The sequence below is a fragment of the Myzus persicae genome, unplaced genomic scaffold, assembly GCF_001856785.1.
Source record: "Myzus persicae strain clone G006 unplaced genomic scaffold, MPER_G0061.0, whole genome shotgun sequence".
NCBI classification, from domain to species: Eukaryota; Metazoa; Arthropoda; class Insecta; order Hemiptera; family Aphididae; genus Myzus; species Myzus persicae.
Genome location: NW_019104020.1, coordinates 12,184 through 32,493, shown reverse-complemented (window position 1 = coordinate 32,493; position 20,310 = coordinate 12,184). Strand labels below are relative to the sequence as shown.

General features: G+C 26.9%; 3 protein-coding genes across 5 annotated transcripts; 2 read left to right on the top strand and 1 right to left on the bottom strand.

The window, feature by feature from the left end:
* Positions 1 to 2,963: 2,963 nt before the first annotated feature.
* LOC111037658 lies at positions 2,964 to 3,944 on the bottom strand. Its single transcript, XM_022320340.1, has 3 exons — positions 3,612 to 3,944; positions 3,267 to 3,365; positions 2,964 to 3,187 (listed from the first exon to the last, which is right to left on the bottom strand). Exons 1-3 carry the CDS (start codon positions 3,876 to 3,878, stop codon positions 3,038 to 3,040), a joined length of 516 nt encoding a protein of 171 aa, XP_022176032.1. The 5' UTR covers positions 3,879 to 3,944; the 3' UTR covers positions 2,964 to 3,037.
* A 1,698-nt stretch (positions 3,945 to 5,642) lies between these two features.
* On the top strand, positions 5,643 to 8,213 carry LOC111037663 (RNA 3'-terminal phosphate cyclase). Of its 3 annotated transcripts, XM_022320351.1 has the most exons (11): positions 5,660 to 5,745; positions 5,814 to 6,024; positions 6,126 to 6,243; positions 6,344 to 6,476; positions 6,534 to 6,657; positions 6,747 to 6,805; positions 6,870 to 7,029; positions 7,344 to 7,456; positions 7,522 to 7,675; positions 7,773 to 7,877; positions 7,948 to 8,213. In XM_022320351.1, exons 2-11 carry the CDS (start codon positions 5,986 to 5,988, stop codon positions 8,023 to 8,025), a joined length of 1,083 nt encoding a protein of 360 aa, XP_022176043.1. In that variant the 5' UTR covers positions 5,660 to 5,745; positions 5,814 to 5,985; the 3' UTR covers positions 8,026 to 8,213. The 3 variants fall into 3 exon arrangements, 2 of the variants coding, with proteins under 2 accessions (XP_022176042.1, XP_022176043.1); XR_002604900.1 differs by having other exon boundaries at positions 5,643 to 6,024; positions 7,813 to 7,877; positions 7,948 to 7,988; XM_022320350.1 differs by having other exon boundaries at positions 5,644 to 6,024.
* Positions 8,214 to 11,295: 3,082 nt separating this feature from the next.
* LOC111037660 (ATP-dependent DNA helicase Q5-like) lies at positions 11,296 to 19,092 on the top strand. The gene is made up of 13 exons (XM_022320344.1): positions 11,296 to 11,556; positions 12,008 to 12,256; positions 12,932 to 13,056; positions 13,112 to 13,276; positions 13,359 to 13,535; positions 13,607 to 13,807; positions 13,872 to 13,977; positions 14,048 to 14,399; positions 14,481 to 14,687; positions 14,768 to 14,969; positions 16,139 to 16,324; positions 16,785 to 18,030; positions 18,986 to 19,092. The coding sequence occupies exons 2-13, from the start codon at positions 12,115 to 12,117 to the stop codon at positions 19,090 to 19,092; spliced, it is 3,216 nt and encodes a 1,071-aa protein (XP_022176036.1). The 5' UTR covers positions 11,296 to 11,556; positions 12,008 to 12,114.
* The last annotated feature ends 1,218 nt before the right edge of the window (positions 19,093 to 20,310 follow it).

Below are 20,310 nucleotides of genomic sequence, written 5' to 3'. Positions count from 1 at the left end.
GTACACAATCATTTTAATATATGTACATATATTGTCTACCTACTCGACCAGTTTAAATATGAAATAAAATTAAACATATAGGTTAGTTGAGTTAAAATAAAAACAATCCTTGATGTCCGTCAAGTTGGCACCAGCACTCACTGCTACAACATCAAACCATACATAACATTATTTACACTGTGCTGGATGAAAACTATGAATTCTTGTACTAAATATGAATTTTTCGAACATAAAAAATATGATGACCTATACTTTTAATTCAATCGTAATAAGTCGGTACATGGTACATTGTACGTGTAGTCATATAGACGAATAATAAAACGTCAATTGTACCTTTAACCGGGGAAAATAAAAACAATTTTATACACATCATTAAATAGTCCATTCGTGTTGTTAAGTGATATAAAAAAAACGAAAACCCAAAAATACTAACAACGTTAAAATGTTATTATTTTCTAAAAACATTTTGCTCAATTAATTATAATAAAAGTGTATTTAACGAAACTTAATCGAAAGTTTTACGTTTTTATAACGGTCATTATTGTTGTAATAAAATAATATGTACCTCCGTTTTATTAAAAAAAAAAATGTAATTGCAATTTGTTGATAATATTGTTGCACCACATATTTATTGGTTAGGCAAGTATTTAAAATATTTGGATTAGGTATTTTGTTTATTTTATTGATATTCTTGATATTTTATCTTTTATGGGTGTGGAAATTCAAAATACAATTATGATTTACAATATGCCTTGGTTTTCATCTTAAACTATTATTAAGTGATGAGGTAAATGTTCGATTCACCAATGTGGTACATACCAGATACCACTAGGACAGTAGGACACTAGATATTTTAGTAAACAAAGATAAATTTAGTATTAAAATTCAAATCACACACCTTTTATAAAAGATGTGTGGATCGCTGCAAAATATTTGTGCATATATAACAGAATTTAAAATTCACATTCAAAATGAATATACAGCAGTGTAGGTAAATATCAAAATTATGTAATATACATGTATATGTACAGCTAGTGAAAAATATAAAAGATTTTCTCGATATATAGTGAAACGTCTTATAATTTATGTTCATAAAAATATACAAAAATAATAATTGGTTAACAACTTGCGAGTTACAATAAAACGTACGAGAGAAATACAGTCTAAAACAATGTATACAATTGTGTGGTAGAAGGTCTATTTTAATTAAATTACTGATACTAGCGCTACCGCATTGAATTAAATACCTATTCTAAACACTAAGAAGTGTAAAATCAAAAGAATAAATAAACAATAATATACCAAAACCTATCCTCTGATCATGGGGTTCTTTTTCATGCAACAGCTCAATATTGGGAAAGAGGAAGTCTTACAGGAACTAACCTCACCACTGCGAAATTTCAAAAACTTATTTTCAATGAATACATGGGTATTTATATTTTATCATAAAAAACTTACTATTTTAGTGAAATAGATAAATAATTAATTAATTACTTAATTACTTTTAAGTTATTTGGCACTCGATAAATCAAATACAAAATAATCTACATGACCACATCCACGCCACTTGGGTCTACTTTCATACTCCTGTAATAATATGTGTTGTGTCCATTGTTTATACAATTGCTAGTGTCTCTTTTAATTGTAATTTCATTTTATAATTAGAGCATAACTTATTAAATTTGTGTTCAATAGGTAATTATATATTCATCATAAATACACGTTCTCGTTAAATTTATCGTTAAGTAATTTTTTATTTTGTATTTAGCTATTTATTTGTCAAAACTATGGATGTATTCATATTTTATCACGAGAAATATGTATAATATTGTGGTAATATGACGTGTGTGATATTGATTTAACTATTTAAGAAGTAAAATATTAATTGTTTTCTTATTTTTTTAACCGTATTTTTTTGAAGTATAATTTTATTTAATAGACATATATTTCAATTTATTTGGCACTTAGAAATTAAATTATTAAACTATATTAAGTTATTAAATATTCTAATACACTGAACTGCGACAACATGCAACGTTTTAAACTGATACAATTATAATTAGATGTTACTATATATATATGTTTGCTATTATTATTTTATTTATTAATACTGGAATTATTATCTTATTTAAATTTATTTGTGTCATTTGTATTAATCATTTAAATTACTTATAATTGTTTTATGCTTTAACCTGTTGTATTGGGCTCGGCCTATTCATAAATAAATATAAATATAAGATCGTCAGCTCGATTATGTGTTGCTTAACAAACCTTTGGAATGCATTGAAAGTTCCAAGTTTTTAGTTTATCTATTTTATAACTTATATAATTAGCGTATTACATAATACATATAACATATATACATAATTATATAACCGTGGGTACTAGTTTTATAGCATAGATTCTATAGATTTCGGCGACTTTCTTTATATCGTAGAAGGCAATACAATAGGCAATAGCTATAGTGGTGACTATAGAGAGGGTATACATTTGATGTGCTGCTATCATATATAATTCCAAAAGTCAAAATGTATAATATGTTAAGCATATTTAAATTACACTACTGTACTTGAACAGAATGTCACAAACTCACAAATAAATCTTAATGAAAGTAACTATCTAATTAATTTTGTTTAACTTTGATTTTATTTATATATATATATATTAATAATTCATGCGTTAAAAATGTTGATCAAACCTATGTTGAACAAGTAATAAGTATTTTTGAAAACAATATAGCCACAACAAATCTGTAATATTCCTATAATACACGTTATACTCAGTAGTATCATTTTGTTTATATATTGGTGGAAGATTAGAACAGCATACTAGAACGGTCCAGTTCTAAAATCTTGCTTTGCAAGCATTACGCTTTTGACATTGTTCGGTCTTATAGACATGCCCAAATACAACATATAAAGAATAAATCGTGAATTCATTTAAAACAAAAAACATTTTATGCGTTCCCTGCAATAGTATAACAATATTATTATCATTTAAAATATTGTAATATAGGTAATAAATAGTATCGTTATAATTACAAGTCTTTTACGCCAAATTTGTCAAGTGCATTATACAATAGTAATGTGCCCAATAAAATGCATAAAAACTTCGTGCTACGGATATTTCCCATACAAATCGGAATGCTCTTTTTGTAAAGATTTGTCGATCCCAACCATTGATTCGTCTATATATGTATAGGAATAGATAAAATAACTTATAAGTACTGAAATGTTAATTGATGAACCTCAGTTAGATATACTTACTAACAAACTACATTTATCAGTAAAAATAGATACAATCACAACAATTGGATGCCAAAATAGAATATAAACAAGCATTATACATGTCGTCATTATATACAGCTAACAACATATAAAACACAAGTTTATTTTTACATCAACTCAATTAGCATGAAATATTCTAATATAGAAATAAATGTATAATAGTAAATAATTAATATAAATTAATAAGACAATAATTTAATATCATCTAAGCGTTTTCTACTTTAATACAAACAATATTTAAATACATTTTTGAAAAAAGTTAAATTATAAAAATATATAGGATTTAGAATTACATTATTACTTATCAAGAGCAAAATTGTATACCTCTCCAAAAAAATGAATTATTTGATTTTTCGGTTTCATATTTTTTGGCCATACACGACACTCCACTATAATTATGGATGCACCAGTCATGAAAAGTATAGACGATTCAAAAAATTGAACATCGAATGGGTAGATATTCCGACCAACCATCAGCATTGGACAAGATGGTACTAATAATGAAAATATAGTATACAAATTTGCAGTTATAGTGATCAAACATATTTTTTTTAAAACTTTAATCGATCCATTATTCAAAAGAAACGCCATTTAAAAACAAACAAATCCACAGGACGGTAATATGACCTTTAAGGGTTTATTGTTCTGTATGATAAAGTGTTTAGAACTTAACGAAAATAAATAGATTAAAAAATATATAATGAAAATACGTAGCCTAAACACTAACAAAATATAATTGCGCTTCATAATAATATGATATTATGTAACATAATTTATGTTGCCTTGGTGAGAATATTATATAATAAAGTAATATTATTCAAATGTAGTATACAGTGTAAATATTTTTTTACCTTGTTTATATTCTGAATGATATTATTACTCATATCAAACATTTGTCAATAATTATCAACAATAATACTGTACTATAAAGTTTGAGACGGCGCATTATATAGGCAATTAGTTCTTCGTCACAGGCACAATTAATATTATAAATTGTCAATAAAAAGAGAATATTTAGTTGAAATATCAAATATTGTCATACAGTGTTTTATTCAGAGCTTGAAAACGTTTTAATGAGTAATAATATTTTACTTATAAGAACGTTTGAAATTTTAAACCTAATTAAAGCGGAATACAAAAGATTTGGAGTATTATTAAATAAAACGTAGCAATAACTGTAAAAATGTGTCACTTTTTAATATGAAATAAATCACAAAGAAAAATAATCTTAAATTGGTGTCTCTTACAGTTTTTCTATAAAAAATGTTTTTGGTGCTCTTTATAATATAAACGTTTTAACGTTTAGAACCAGGCTATAAACGTGGTTTTCTTCTTCAAACAGTGCATCCACTTTTAGATGATACTCATGCATAAGCCTTAAAAATATAATTCAAGATTACCTGATTGCTAATAGTTGTTCTAGTTGGAATTTATTGTTGTTAAAAATAAGTTTAGGGTCACAATATTTTTTTTTAGACACTAAAGTTCAAATTACGACGAAATATGGACACACCATGTCGTTTTTAGTTTTTTTTATCTTCATTCGAAAATAATTAATTGTACGGGCTTGAATTGTACGTTAAATGTATATTATTGTTTTATATACAATACAACGAACAAGTTATTTAATCTAATATTAAGTTATTTACCTATTCACACGTTTTTCGGTACGTATTCGCTATTGACTTCTGGACGTTATAATATAGTATAATACAAAAATGTATGATATAATATTTCAGTAATTATTATTGAGTTTAACCTACCGTATTACCGTTGGTTATATAATAGATAGTTAGGTATATCATATATAATCAATGGTAGGTATCACAAACACGTCTTGCCTGAGGGTTGACACACCACCGTCTCCACTCGATCAGAATAATTTTTCAATTTTGTATTAGGTATTGAATTCTCAATTTAAACACAATTATTATGTCATCCAAAACCGTAATTTACTCAATGGCGAGGTACCTAGGTACCAATCTACTAAGCAGGCATTCAGCAAAGCGACTTCTACGGTTTCTCCATTCCTATATATTCTAATTCGGAAACTGCGCGCGTTCGCGTTGGATATATTATCATACACCTTTTAAATCAAAAAAATACAATATTAATATTTCAATTTCAATAATATTTCAATTTTGGCATCAAAATCGCACACTAATAATAGTGTTAGTGCCAAGAAAAAAAATAAAATCTAAACTATAGTGTTTTTAGGTGAGTCGGAAATTTAATTATTAAAAAACCAAAACCGTGTGGGTACGGCAGCGCCGTCTAGTGATAAAAGCAAGCTGCCGCCGTAGGAGTTCTGAACACCGAAAAGTTCAAAACGACGTGATAAACTGATAATGTTGTGATAAATGATAAAAACACCGCTTGGCGCTTGCAGATGAATATAAATAAATGAAAAATATTTTGAAATTGCTGTAGAGTTAACTTATAGTTTCAAAGTTATTAGGTACTTATTATAAATTAATAACTAAAATATGCTTAATTATAGACCATACTTATTGATTACTGTATCAGATTGAAAAATAATTCCTGTTCTATATCACATCGTTGTTTTCGTTCACATTGTTCAAACCTATCCGTCAACATTGAACACTTAGCTCTTATTCCGTATCTGTTGTTTTGGTTGACTGTGTTTTCTACTTTTGATCAATTGAGTAAAGATTTAACCCTTTTATCTGATAGGAATATGTCAGTGAAGGTGATTGATGGCAGTGTTTTAGAAGGAGTAAGTGATAAAATTAAAATTCTGAATTATTTCATATTAAGTATTATTAATTATGTTTTTAATTATTATTTTAATTACCTATATTTGTGATATTTTGATAGGGTGGCCAAATTTTAAGATTGTCTGTAGCATTTTCATGTCTTTTGGAGCAACCTATACTAATTAACAAAATAAGAGCAGGACGATCTAATCCTGGCTTGAAACCTCAACATTTGGCTGGTAAGTGTAAATAGTTAATTATGTTCCTAAATCTAGTATATTAACATTTTAAATATATTTTTGTTATTTAAATCATTATACCAAAATAATTTTTTTGTAGGAATCCAATTAGTTAAACAGATGTGCAATGCAAATACAAATGGAGACCGTCAAAACTCTTGTGAATTGACATTCCAACCAAAAACACTAAAATTGGGAAATTTCAATTTAAATGTTAATTCCCAAACTGCTGCGTATGGATGTATAAATATTTTGTCATACATTTTTCAATATAACTGTTAATTTCCTAGGAGTATTCCTTTGATGATACAGTCTGCTTTGCCTGTAGCAATATTTAGTAACCATAATTCCAGTATTACTATGAAAGGAGGAACTGATGTAAGCTTTGCCCCTTCAATGGATTATGTCAAAAAAGTAATATAAAGTATTTAAGTATTAACTATAACTTTTAGCATAAAATATTAATATTAATTAATTTTAATACCATACATTTTGCATAATAGGTTTTATTTCCCATTTACAAACTATTTGGTATTCATTGTGAAGCACTTATAAACAAACGGTAATGGGTCTTTTGTAATTTTATTTAAGAACATTAGACCCATTTAATTCATTTTTGATTATAGAGGATTTTACCCAAAAGGACGTGGAGAAGTAGTATTGACAGTAAATCCTATTACTGAATATTTAAGGCCTATTGAAATTATTAACTTTGGAGGTCAACCGGCTATTAAAGGATTTGTATTTATATCTGGACCAAAACATCAAAATAGCAAACACACCCAAGTATATAATAGTATTTTAATATAATAATATAATTTTTATTTGCTACAAATGATTTGTAGTAATACTATCTTGACATTCTAAAAACATTTTAAATTATGAAACTTAAAAACCTAATAAACTCTGTATAATTTCCACTTACTTCCCCTTCCTACAACCGCAAAAATATAATTTAAATCATCAAGTAGGCACAAACTATTAGCACAGTAGCCTAAACTATTTTGTAAATGGACAAAAATCATCAACAATTGAATTCATGTGTTTCACATGAAATAATTATTTCCTAAACATGTTTTTAACTTAATAGTAATATTTAGATAGTTCAAGATATAGCAACAGCAGTCAAAAACAAATTAAACTTGTCCGGCTATCATAAAATTACTGTTGAAACTGAGATTGGAGATTCTGATGGTTCTGGTGGCAGTTTAGTGTAATTATAGATTATAATATTGTATTATCCTTTCATTTTACAAATGTTTTCTAATATATTTTTAGGCTGGTTGCCGATACTGGAACGTGCTTGATTGGTTCATCTGCCCTATATGATATGAGAAAATCCACTATAAACAGTCTGACCGATGAAGCTTGTGACAAACTTTTATTAGATTTGGAAGTAAAATCATGCATTGACCCTAATGCTTTGGATAATGTAAATATTACTTTTGATACAATTTAAATGTTAATATCAACAGTATAATATTTAGGGTTAATGTCTTAAAACTGTTAACTAATGAATTTTATTAAAGCTCATTATTTTTATGGCACTCGCAAATGGAAAATCAAAAGTGAAATGCCGAGAAATCACCCTGCACACTAAAACTGCCATTTATATTGCTGAGCAATTTACTAATGTGAGTTAGATTACCTTAATTCTTAATTTCTAATTTTATGTTAATTAATGTAATAAATTGATTTTTTCAGGCTAAATTTAGTACCAAACAGATGGAAGATGGTTTAAATGAAATCATCTGTGAAGGCATTGGATTGAAAACTGTCTAGTTTTTAATTTCATGATAAAATGGTTGAATTTAATTTGAAATCTACAAAATCCTAGTGAATACTTTTATATATATTTTTTATTTATTGCTTTTTAAAATGTTTCAGCACATCAAGTGTTATTACAAGTACATTTACAGTACTTTTATATTTAATACCTACTAAATACAAATAAATAATGTTTAAAATCATTAGTTGTTTTTATTCATGATTATATAAACTGTATTTCAGTATTTAACATAGTATTGAGTTATTACAAGCATGACGCAATATAAGTACCTTCGGATTTGGTTATTTGTAAAAAAAACCATTGGTATCAAACATTTAAACTTGAAACAAAAAAAACTTCAAAGTTAATTGATTTTTTACCATAACTTTTGCCAGATGTTTACTTATTCTTCCAATACAATTTCGTTTTGTAATGTTTGTAATCAATGTTTGTGATTTTGGGTACCGAACAGTGGTGCATTTGAGGGTAGTAAATTGGTATTAAAAGAGAAAAATTATTGCTCTTGGGATAAAACATTTAAGAGGTAGAAATATATATAAAAAAAATTAAAAATTAATAATAATTTATTATGCAGTACATTATTAATGTATAATGACTGTGTCCACTGGTGGATCTCCATGCATTATTATTCTTTTTAAATTTACATATCTATTCAAATGTCTGGAACAATGTTGTAAACTCGACGATGTTTATGGAACAAATGTTCGTAAATTGTTTTACATTTTGGAACAAATGGTAAAGCCCCGTTACGTCTGTAATATACATCAGAACCCCTGTAGGGGTATGCACACCAAATATGGGGAGAGATACAGAGTACATACACTGCAACAAAAAACAACTGTTTTTAAATCGACGTGGAAAATAGAAACCCTTCGTAATAATTTAGTTATTCATCAGCTGATGAAATCAGAGATCAGACGCAATAGAATGTATAGGTATACTTTAACACATTACGCTCTTGTTCCGTTGCTACAGGGGTAGTGGTTTGTGGTAACTATGGTTACTATTGTCGGGGATCAAGGGCTCACCGAACACCACGATTATTAAATACCTACGAAAATTCGTTCGTACCCCAATTCGCATTTGTCTTATTTGTTGTGACCTACAGACTACAATCCATTTTAATACTTGTATATTTGCTATTTACTCGAATTGAACGCACATGAGTAAAATACGATTCCAATGTCCTCCTATGAATTATCAATCATGTAAAATAATATTACAACAATATTAAATGACAGTGATAATAATCACACGTATGTTTTTCGAGGGTGAAGTAAATCAATATTCTTCAGAGCCCCAAGGACGTTCGCTCGTTTCCATCAACATTTGTTGATTCAGTCATACCATTCATACAAACGCATAATATTAACATAGCACATTTTACGTTGATAATTTTTTTTTTTGGCGTATGTCAATGTTGATACATTTTAGCAAGCCCTTGTGAATACCTATCTCCTATTATTATGGATTATCCTATACCTGCACGTATATCACTCAGAAAAAAACAAGTTTTAGTATTAAAGATTGGGCATCATTAATTTGTAGCGTTAAAATTTGTTTAAAAATAATTATAAATTTCCTAAAAACCAAGGGAATATTATTAAATTATGTACATATACTTTGACAGTATTATAAAAATATCCCATTAAATTAATGTTTACTAATCGAGTATGGAACATATTTTTCTGAGTATGAACCAGGTACTGTTTTCAAGTAGTAGCTGTTTATATCGATTGCATGTAGGTAGCTTAATTTAGGTAATGGATAATAACAATCTCAAGGACTTTAAGTGTACGATAAAAAATGGTCAGGGAGAAATTGAAGTCCTTTTAAACCACGAAATGGTACATTTGTATCTCTGTATTTACTACAGCGAAATCTTCATATTATAACAAACTTCCATTTATAACAATATATTTTTTAAAACCAAATTTACTTAATTAGACTTAACTAATTTCTCTTTAAATTTGACTCTTTTGTTTACTATCACTCGTGGTTATGAGACTTCGTAATATGGAAATTTCAAAACCATTGTTTTTTGATTCTTCACGGACTGAGAATGAATGTATTGCTTTTATAAAAATGATGTGTTTATTTTTAGAAAGATTGAAAATTGTACAATGTTTGTCATTTGTAGTTCCTACAGAAAGCTAAAAAAATACATAATATATGCACAATTTTTCTATACACATTTCAAGTTTAAATTTTTACGAAATTAGTTATAATTGCTATACCTCGTGTAGTCGTGTGGGAGCTTACATTCGCTTACAAAAAATCCCCTTAAAAGAAAAAACAATTAATATAAGTTTAATAATTGTACTATACGTTTATACTAGCATAAAGAAATGGATAAAATCAGTATTAATACCTCTATAGGTGATTTCGTATGTTTTTTTTTTTTTGAAAACTTATGTGTGGGGTCGTATCTCGCACATTTACATTATTTTGAATTTTCACAATCCTACGAAATTAGAGTATCAGACGACGGAATATTGGAGAATTGTGGATAGACTGTTGAAAAATACAAAAGTAAATATAAATCGAAACTTTAACTCACTCTCGATAGATCAGTTTTTAAGATTGAGAACATAATTTATTAGTAATAATAGCTACTAAAAAAAATAAAAGTAATTCAAATTCAAACTCAATAAGTAGAATTTTACAAAAAAGTCGTGTACCGTTCAAAACCAAATTGTTTTCAATACACGCGCGAATACATTTTCTTTATAAGTCATTGTTCTAAATTAGGTGTAATATTAAGTCCTTTATGTAATGAAAAAAACCTCAAATGTGATTCACAGTCACGCGTTCGAAATATTTCGGTACACTTTTATTGTTGAACACACTTTATATTACACGATTGGGAGTGATTTTCCAATGTATTATGCTGGTACTATAAAGTATATTATTATGTCTATATAATTACACAATTTTAGATAATAAACGTGTTTCGATTCTATGCTATCATAATTTATCACTATAAAGGTGTCATATAACGATCATATCATATATTAATATTATATATTTGTTTAGTATACTGCAAAAAACGGTCTCAGTAATTTTTTGACACTGTATTGAGTTACTACATAGTGCGTCTTTAAAAATGGATTTAATCAAAAAAATCCAAGGGCATACAATTGCATATTATACGATATACCCATCGACATATAAATTAATTAATTAATTGATAAAAATAATTAAATAAATGTATGTATATTATGTCTATTGTCTATGCATATGCCAAATGCCTAAACATGTAGAGGTACATTCAAAATTCAAATACAAATGTTTGAATTGTATTCGTTGTTGTTCAAAATTAAATTCATTTCAGTATCCATGCGTATTTTTCGGACCTGGATTTTTTTTTCTGCGATTCACTCAACGACTATAGGTACACTCGACGCCTATTACATAAAATATCTACAGCCAAACGACTTCCCCTTTAGTGGGTTCGTGGGCTTCAAATAAATACAAGGTGAACAGTGAGTCGAAGACCACTGATGTACGACCCAAGTGCAAATGTAAGTAAAAATGTTAAAATGCATGCAGTTCCTAATAACCATCACTAAACACTGAACAATATGTTAATATAATATCATATTCACATTATTTATTTAAAATAAAAATATTTATTTTATAATTGGTATAGTAATAATATATCGGTATATCGTAGGTGCGTTGATTTAAAAATGAAAATTCGGTTAAGTTGACATTAGACGTAATGAATACTAAACCTTATCAATGTACATCCAAGTAACGCTATTTTTCTTTATCATTTAACATAGCCTCAACAAACGTTTTTTATAATACTATAGGTGAACATTGTGATAAAAGTAGTGATCATCATGTTTTCATTTTGAAAAATGTAATTTTTGTTTCTACAAATTACAATATTAATTGATTTTAATTTCATTCGTTACTAGATTAGGTTTAAGTAAATAATTGTAACATGAAATATATTGGTTATCTTAGATTAATGAGAACCGTTCCAAGCATTTGAGGTTTCAAATCAGTAATCATTTTATATGAGTATTTATTACAAATAAGTGAAACAATTTGGTAGTAGATAATACATTAAAATGTCAGAAGAAACACGAATAAAATCTGAAAAAATAATCAGTATGGAACCAAACGCATTACTTGAAAAATTGAAGCATTATTTTCATCATCCGACCTTCAAAAGTGATTTACAAAAGAATGCCATTATTGCAATATTAAAGCGTAAGTGTATCACCATTATTATTTTTGTCATTTGCGTTGTTGGGTGAGTTAATTTCAAAATGCTATACAATCATATTGCTTATTAGTTATTACATTGTAATAATGCAATGCGATTAATTTCACACTACTTTTACATACCTTAAATTTTATGTAAGTACTTACTATATACCTGCTTTTTTTAAAATAAAATTTCATGATGTTATTTTATTCTAAAAATTGTTAACACTAATAAAATCTGATATATTATAGGTAAGTATCTAGTTAAACTTATAATTTATTAATAATTAGGTTCATGTTTAGATTTACATTATATTCAAAATCTGGTAAGTCAATATTTGGTAAAAGGGTAAGACTATATGTAAGACTTGATGAAATATAATATACTTAATCATTTTAGAAATAATATAAGTAATGATATTACAAATGTTAAATATCTATAGTAGAACAAGCATAATAATAGTTATTGCTCTGGTACATTAATAATTTCTACCACCTATTTTCTGTGACATCGAACATTTTCTTCATATTTAAAAAAGTTGTCGGTTGGCCTCGGTCATTAACATGTTCTGAGGTCAATCATTCGCCGCCGTTGCCGGTGGGAAAAATAATAATCATAATATATTATCATCTAACACTAGTTGATTTAAAGTTCAACAATATGTTTTTTTTTTAAAGGAAAATTTGATGTATTTGTATCAATGCCAACTGGATCTGGGAAGTCATTATGTTATCAACTACCTGCTGTACTCCATTCACCCAAAGTTACAATAGTTTTTTCTCCACTTATAGCTCTAATGAAGGTATATTTTCTTAAACAAGTTTTGAGACATAATAATTTTCTAAAAAAATGTTTAGGATCAAGTTGATCATTTGACACGTTTAAAAATTCGTGCTGAAACTATAAATTCTAAAATGACTGAATCTGAACGGAAGCGTGTTATTAATGATTTATATTCTGTACAAGTGTCTACTTCATTACTTTATGTGACCCCGGAACAAGCAGCTACTGACTTCTTTAAGGTTTGTAAATTTAATTTTGTTTTAATTATCAAGAATATTTTGTAATAAAACTAAAATTATTTCAATATAATTTAATTTTCAGGGTTTATTATCCTATTTAGTACGAAAAAATAAATTAGCTTATATAGTGGTAGATGAAGCACACTGTGTAAGTCAATGGGGTCATGACTTTAGACCTGACTATTTGAAACTGGGACAGCTAAGGGAACTTTATCTTCATATTCCATGGATTGCACTCACAGCTACAGCTAGTGCCGATGTATATGATACAAATAAATATTTAATTAATTATATAAACTATCTGAAGTAATCTAAAATGTGTTAATGTAGGTTGTTAAAGACATAATGACTGTATTATGCCTTAAAACTCCAGTCTCAAAGTTTACAACACCATGTTTTCGTTCAAACTTATATTATGATGTTATATTTGATGATTCTATTAAAAATTCTTATCAGCATTTGAAAGAATTTATTGATCAATGTTTATGTGATGATTTAAATTGCTTGGAGGGTACTCCAAACATAAATCCGGTAAGTATTTTTTTAAATGTATAGCAATTAAACTAAAATGTTGATAACAACTTAAATATTTTAGTTGACTCAACCGTGTGGTATAATATACTGTAGAACAAGAGAATTAACTGAAGAAATAGCCACAGTTCTTAGCAGAAAGGGTATTTCAATTGCCCCTTATCATGCTGGTAATAACACATATTATAATTTATATATATTCAATTTAAGTTGTCAATATACTATTGTGATTTAATATAGGGTTAAAGGATAAAGAACGACTTGCGGTGCAGGAAGCATTTATGAGTGGACATATTCAAGTTATAACAGCAACTGTAAGCTTTGGAATGGGAATTGATAAAGCAACTGTGAGGTTTGTCATACACTGGGGTATACCATCTAGCATTCCAGCATATTATCAAGAGTCTGGTCGAGCTGGAAGAGATGGAAAATTAGCTCGATGTAGAATTTACCATTCAAAACAATCAAAAAATTCATTAGATTTTATTTTAAAATCTGCTATAACTCAAGCTAAGACTCAAGATAAACAAAAAAAAGCTAAAGGAAGTTATAGTATGTTTCTCAAGATGATACAGTTCTGTGAAAGTGTACAGTATGTTGACATTTTTTTTTAATTCTCAGACTTAATTATTTACTGATTTTAATCATTTTTTAACTATATTTGTTGAATTAGATGTAGACACGAATTTTTTGCTGACTATTTTGGAGATACAAAGCCACAATGTATCGATAAATGTGATGTATGCTCAAATAAAGAAGCAGTAAAAATAGATTTGGATATATTTATGTATGGGATGAATAATAGGAATCATACAATTGTATCAAACGAGAAACTAGTGTCTAGTGATTTTTATGGAGGCGGACGCAATGCTATTAATGAGTAAATTTTATCCCCTTACGTCATAGTTTCAAATCACTGTGATCAAGTTGCTAATAACACAATTGTATAAATTTGCGTAGGGAAAATGAAGAGTATGCACGCGAGGGGGATAGAGAAGAGCACAAAAAGAATTTAGAATTAGAATTGGAAATAAAAAGACAATTTGAAATTAGACGAGCTAATATACAAAATATTATTAAGGAAAATGAAGAATTGGTAAAAAATTCTAAAGTCAGGGCAGCTGCATCTACAATAAAAAAAGTTAATGGTTTGCAGCTATCAGTAAGTATCTTATGTATTCAAACTTTTTTGTTAAAATATATAAAAAATGTAAATTGTAGCCATAATTTGAACTTTATAGTTTAATTATAAATCCTTTTGATACCGAATTAAAGAAGAAAATTGATCATATTCTAACTATATTTTAAGAATAAAATTATTTTTGTTTATCCACCTAAGTGTTAAAAATGTTAATTAAAGTAATGTTTATCACTGTAGAGCCAGATTTATATGCATTAAAACCAAACTAAATATGCACCCGAAAATTATTTTTTGAACATTTAATTAAATTAATACATTTAAAATTATTGAAGCCTGCTTTAAATACTTTTCACTCTTAGGAATTTACTTACCAAAATCATTTTGTAGGTAGTGCTTTAATCTATAAGAAAAAATAAGAATCAATTAATATTTTAAAATTTATATTTATTTTTATATTACTTTTCTTTTATTACAATAGCAAATAAAGAAATGTTTGAAAAATAAAAAAACGTGAAAATCAGCCCAAAAAAACTAAATGTGTAAATTTTGAAATATCCAAAAGTATGCACTAAAAAAGTTTCGTTAGGAACATGTCTTGAAATATATTTTGTGCTCACTTAGCATATCATATGACCAACCTAAATATAAAAATATAAATATGCAAATGTATACGAATTTGCGCTCTATTCATTAGTTACATAATAATATTGATGAACTCAAATTAATAAATATAACTTATGTTTGTTATTTTTTTTTGTAAGCAATTTATTGGAGATCATGCTTGAATATTTTTTAAAAATAAGTATCAAGTGTCATAGTTCGAAATTTGCTGTGCGGTATGAATAGAAAAATAAAAACAAACATTTTCCTATTTTAATGTAAATGGAAAATTGCTGTTTGTCTTAGTTTTCCGTGTTGTTGGCTTGGTGTAAACCTAGCAGAAAAACTAGATATTTTTTGAAGTACAATGTAGTCATTTGCTGACTGCGAGTAAAGACTAACTGTTAATTTAAACATAGAATTAATAACTCAATTATTCATCATTTGTAACATCATCATGTCACTTAGATATAATAAAAAATTAAGATAAATTGTTTAGTTTACAATTTAACTATGGTTACAAGCATGTTAATACTAATTTGTAATTTAGTAAAATAATTAATATAAATATATGAATTTATTTCATTAAGGTAAGAGAAGAATTATTGAGGTTCATTGAAGAGTACTTGGAGAAAAATATTGAAGCATGTTCTTTATTTGATTCAATAACAGAAATAACAAAAGAGGATCTTCATAATATTGCAGTGGACTTAGAATATGAAGCGTTTACTAGTTCAAAAGTTGTTGCCGTCTATCGGAAAAAAATTGCTAAAACAGTTGAGTAAAACTAATACAAATTTAAGTTATTAATTTTTGAGAAATGAGTCACTTTGCTTACGTCTACAAAAACGTTGGCATTCTTATGTTTGAACTATCTACTTAATCTAACCAGCATGCAATTGTAAAATAGTATTCTATTAAATCAATTGGCAGGAAAAATGAGGCTCGACCCGTAATTTATGATGTATTTCTGTCAATTATTCTATACAATTTTTTGTGTGTGGAAAACATTTTCCTCGGTAATTTTATCACAGCTTTTTGTACACCTAATATTCAATCTTTGATGAATACAAATAATTACCTATTCTTAAATTTTCAATAGATCATTCTAATGTAATTTGATATAGATATTTTTAAATATTTTATTAAAGATTGGTAAAAAAAAGAAGTAGTATTGAGTAACATAAATTGATATGCTAACATTGACATAAAATATTTGTTTTTTGTTTATTTTAGGTATCTCTTATTAAAGCAGAAACAAGAGCATCAAACATCTTTGATAAAATTAAAAATTATACACGACCAGAGAAAATTAAAGAAGAATCTAAAGTTAATTCAAATAAAAATATAGAACTCCCACCTATAGTTACAGCCTCAGATCTTATTCAAGCTCAAATAAAAAATAAAATACCAGAGCCAAAAATCAAAAGAGGAATTAAACGAGATCATTTGCAGCAGCAGTCAATGAAATCATTTGTATTTCCTACCACTGCTACTTCTGTCACCGAGAATGAGGAATGTGCTACAAAAAAACCTAGAATAGAGAATACCGATAGTGACATGGAAATATCTTCGGAAGATGAAGTTCATATTATTGAAAGTACTAATATAGATGAACCCCCCAAACTCCTCTCGCAAGCTATAATGGAAGACTTGTATCCTGATCAGCAAACAAACTGTTTATTTGAACCCAAATTTATGGAACAAATTTACTATCAAACTACATCAACTAATATACAAGTACCCAAAATAATTATGGCTTCCAACTTATTAAAAAGTAACCACGAATCTAGTTCAACATATGATTCATCTAAAGATTCGTTAAATGTCAAAAGTGACTATTTAGCTATGAATAATATGCCTATAACTATACAAGACCAAAAAACTCTTATTACACCTAATAACACATGTCCAAATACTATAAAAATTAATGAAAATGGTTTGTCACACATGCAGCCCAAAATTATCAAACCATCAGAAAAAAATGTATCTCAAATTTTTAAGGAAATTTCTGAAATTTTGATTACATCGGATAAAGAAAAAAAATTAACTTTACAATTAAATGAACTTCCAAAGCAGAAGGATATAAAACGACCATCAATTGACCATAGTTTACCTGTTCAACAAAATGTTGAAATATCTACAACAAAAAATATGAGTAATTACTTCGGTGAAGATAGTGATGATGAAACTAAAATACCATTAGTTGATGTTAAAAAAAAATCCTTAGGTGTCCGAATTGGTATGTCAACAAATGTAAATAATACTTCCAAGTCAAACAAAAATTCACATGAGTCAATGAAAACCAACAAAAATAAGACTGAGGATTCAAATAACAAGCAAAAAAAATTTGAATTGTCAAATCTCGTTGTAAAACTATTGAATCCTTTCTACAAAAATAATTTATTTAAGACTAAAGAACTATTTAAATTCATGGCAAGACAAATTGTTCATAAATTATTGGAGTCTACTAGTCATCCAGGTAAATCGATATATATATTATAATATGCAAGTCAGTGGCATACTGGCGTGTAACATGGTCCAATTGTTGATCAAGCTATGAGTGGGTGGGTAATCTGGGTATTGATAAAAGCAAAATAGTATGTTTTATCTGTATTTATAACAATATAATGAGAAGTAGGTCACCTAAAATTATTTGAGTAACACTAATTTTTACTATGCTACACATCACCAATGCAAGTGAACTATTAAGAGGAGGCTATACCAGTATATCCGCATGTGTTGTTGCCGTCTTACAAATATAAAACATGGCAAAATCTTATTTGCGCGGGAAGGAACCACCAGGCTGTAGTCCAAACTCTATAACATAATTTTCTAACTATTAAGAGTAGAAAATTTACTGTGGAACGTTTTTGTTTTATAACAGAACTAAAAAAAAAGTTATTTAAGTTTGAAAAACTTAAAAATATTATCTATGTTCTCTTCTTTTTAGTTTGTAAATTTGGTTGCTTAGCTTTTAATACAGCCTGAATGGTTCTTTCCAGCGCAAAACTGTTTTTGCCATGTCTTACATTTGTAAGACGGAGGCAACATATTTGGGTGTAGAGTCCTCTTAAGTGGTGTGTATAAAAGGCATCACTACAAAAATGTTCACTAATGTTTTAAAGAACATTTAGAAAAATTTACATTACACAAATATGATAGTTAATATTTTAATAATAGCTATTACGTTTAATGTGATTGAAATTAAACATTATTATTAAAAATAAAACACTAATAAACATTTTACAAAAATAAATGCAAAAATATGCTAAATTAATTGATATTTAACTTTTATCATTTATTTAAGAAAAATATTTTCTTATTGTTATTTTTTATCTTTATTGAGATTTCAACCTAATTGGTTAATAAGTTGTTTCATTATAGTTTAATTAGTAATTTAATTATTTTCTCATAAAAGATGATTTTTTTTTCAGAAGAGCAAAACATCAAATTAATTATCAGAAAATTATTTCCAAAGGAACAGAAAATAAAAATTGAATCTGAAGATCAAATATTGAAGTTATTAAAATCAATTCCTTAATGTTTCATATTTCATATTTAATTTTGTTTTATAAATTGTTATGATATTTTTGTTGAATAATGTCGTGTTTGTTCCTTATAATTTTATTTCAGTAAGTGTTATCAGATTTAAGTGATAAAATTAAGTTTATTTTTATATATTTTTTAATTTAATTTTATTTTGCTGAAAAAAAGACTTATATTAGTTTTATTTAATTAATTTTTTTTGTAATGAAAAAGTTAATAAGACAACTTTAAATATTTCAATCATTTTCTGAAATAATTATAATTTATTTATATATTTGTAATATTATCATGTGACTTTTGAAGTTTGAATAGTTGGTCATTATTTATGTAATATATCAAAGTATACCTATGTATAGGTAAATTGGTAGTCCAGTAATTAATTTATGTTTGTAACATAAACATAAAATTTGTCAGATTTAAATACTTTTATACCTTAATATCCGCTTATCAGTTATGTTTACATATCTATGATTTAATAAAAGTTAAAATCCTTCTTAAAACAGTTTTATGAAAAATGTTTATCATAAATAAAGTGTGTGTTATACAAGCAATATTATCATACAGTTAATTTTCAAAGTTCACAATTTTATTTTATGAAGACATAGTCGATGCTTGTCCATGCTATTTAAAATTTAAAAATCCAGATTCGAATGAATCCTGATTTTTGATTTCCTATTTCAACTGTTCAATATTTTCGACTATTTTACTTTTATTGTTTTAGTTCATCAATTTGTTAATGAAAATATTTAAATTTCTTATGAATATGGAGGAATTATCTCTTCAATTTTTATAGTAAGTATTTTCTGTAAATCTTTCCAGGAAGCTATATTTAAATGGTGGCAAATTATGTTTTGATTACATATTTTATTAACTGTTAAGTCCTTGGTAGTGTCTTTTAATTTATTTTACTAAAGTTTTCTTAATGATGTAAAAACAGTAAAGGGTAAACAAACTGGATTTTTGAATGCTTAAAACTATTTTTATACTACAAATTTAGGTACATAATTGCTTATTATCATTATTTTAAATTTTAAACATTTGATCCTCTTGTATTTTAAATTGCTAGAATATATTTGTATATTTTATTTCAAATTGCAATTTTTTCTATGAAATGTAATGTCAGTATAATTTATATAAATGCAACATATAATTTTTAGTATAAAATATATTACCTATAATACAATTTTCCTTGGTCAAATTAAATTTAATACAA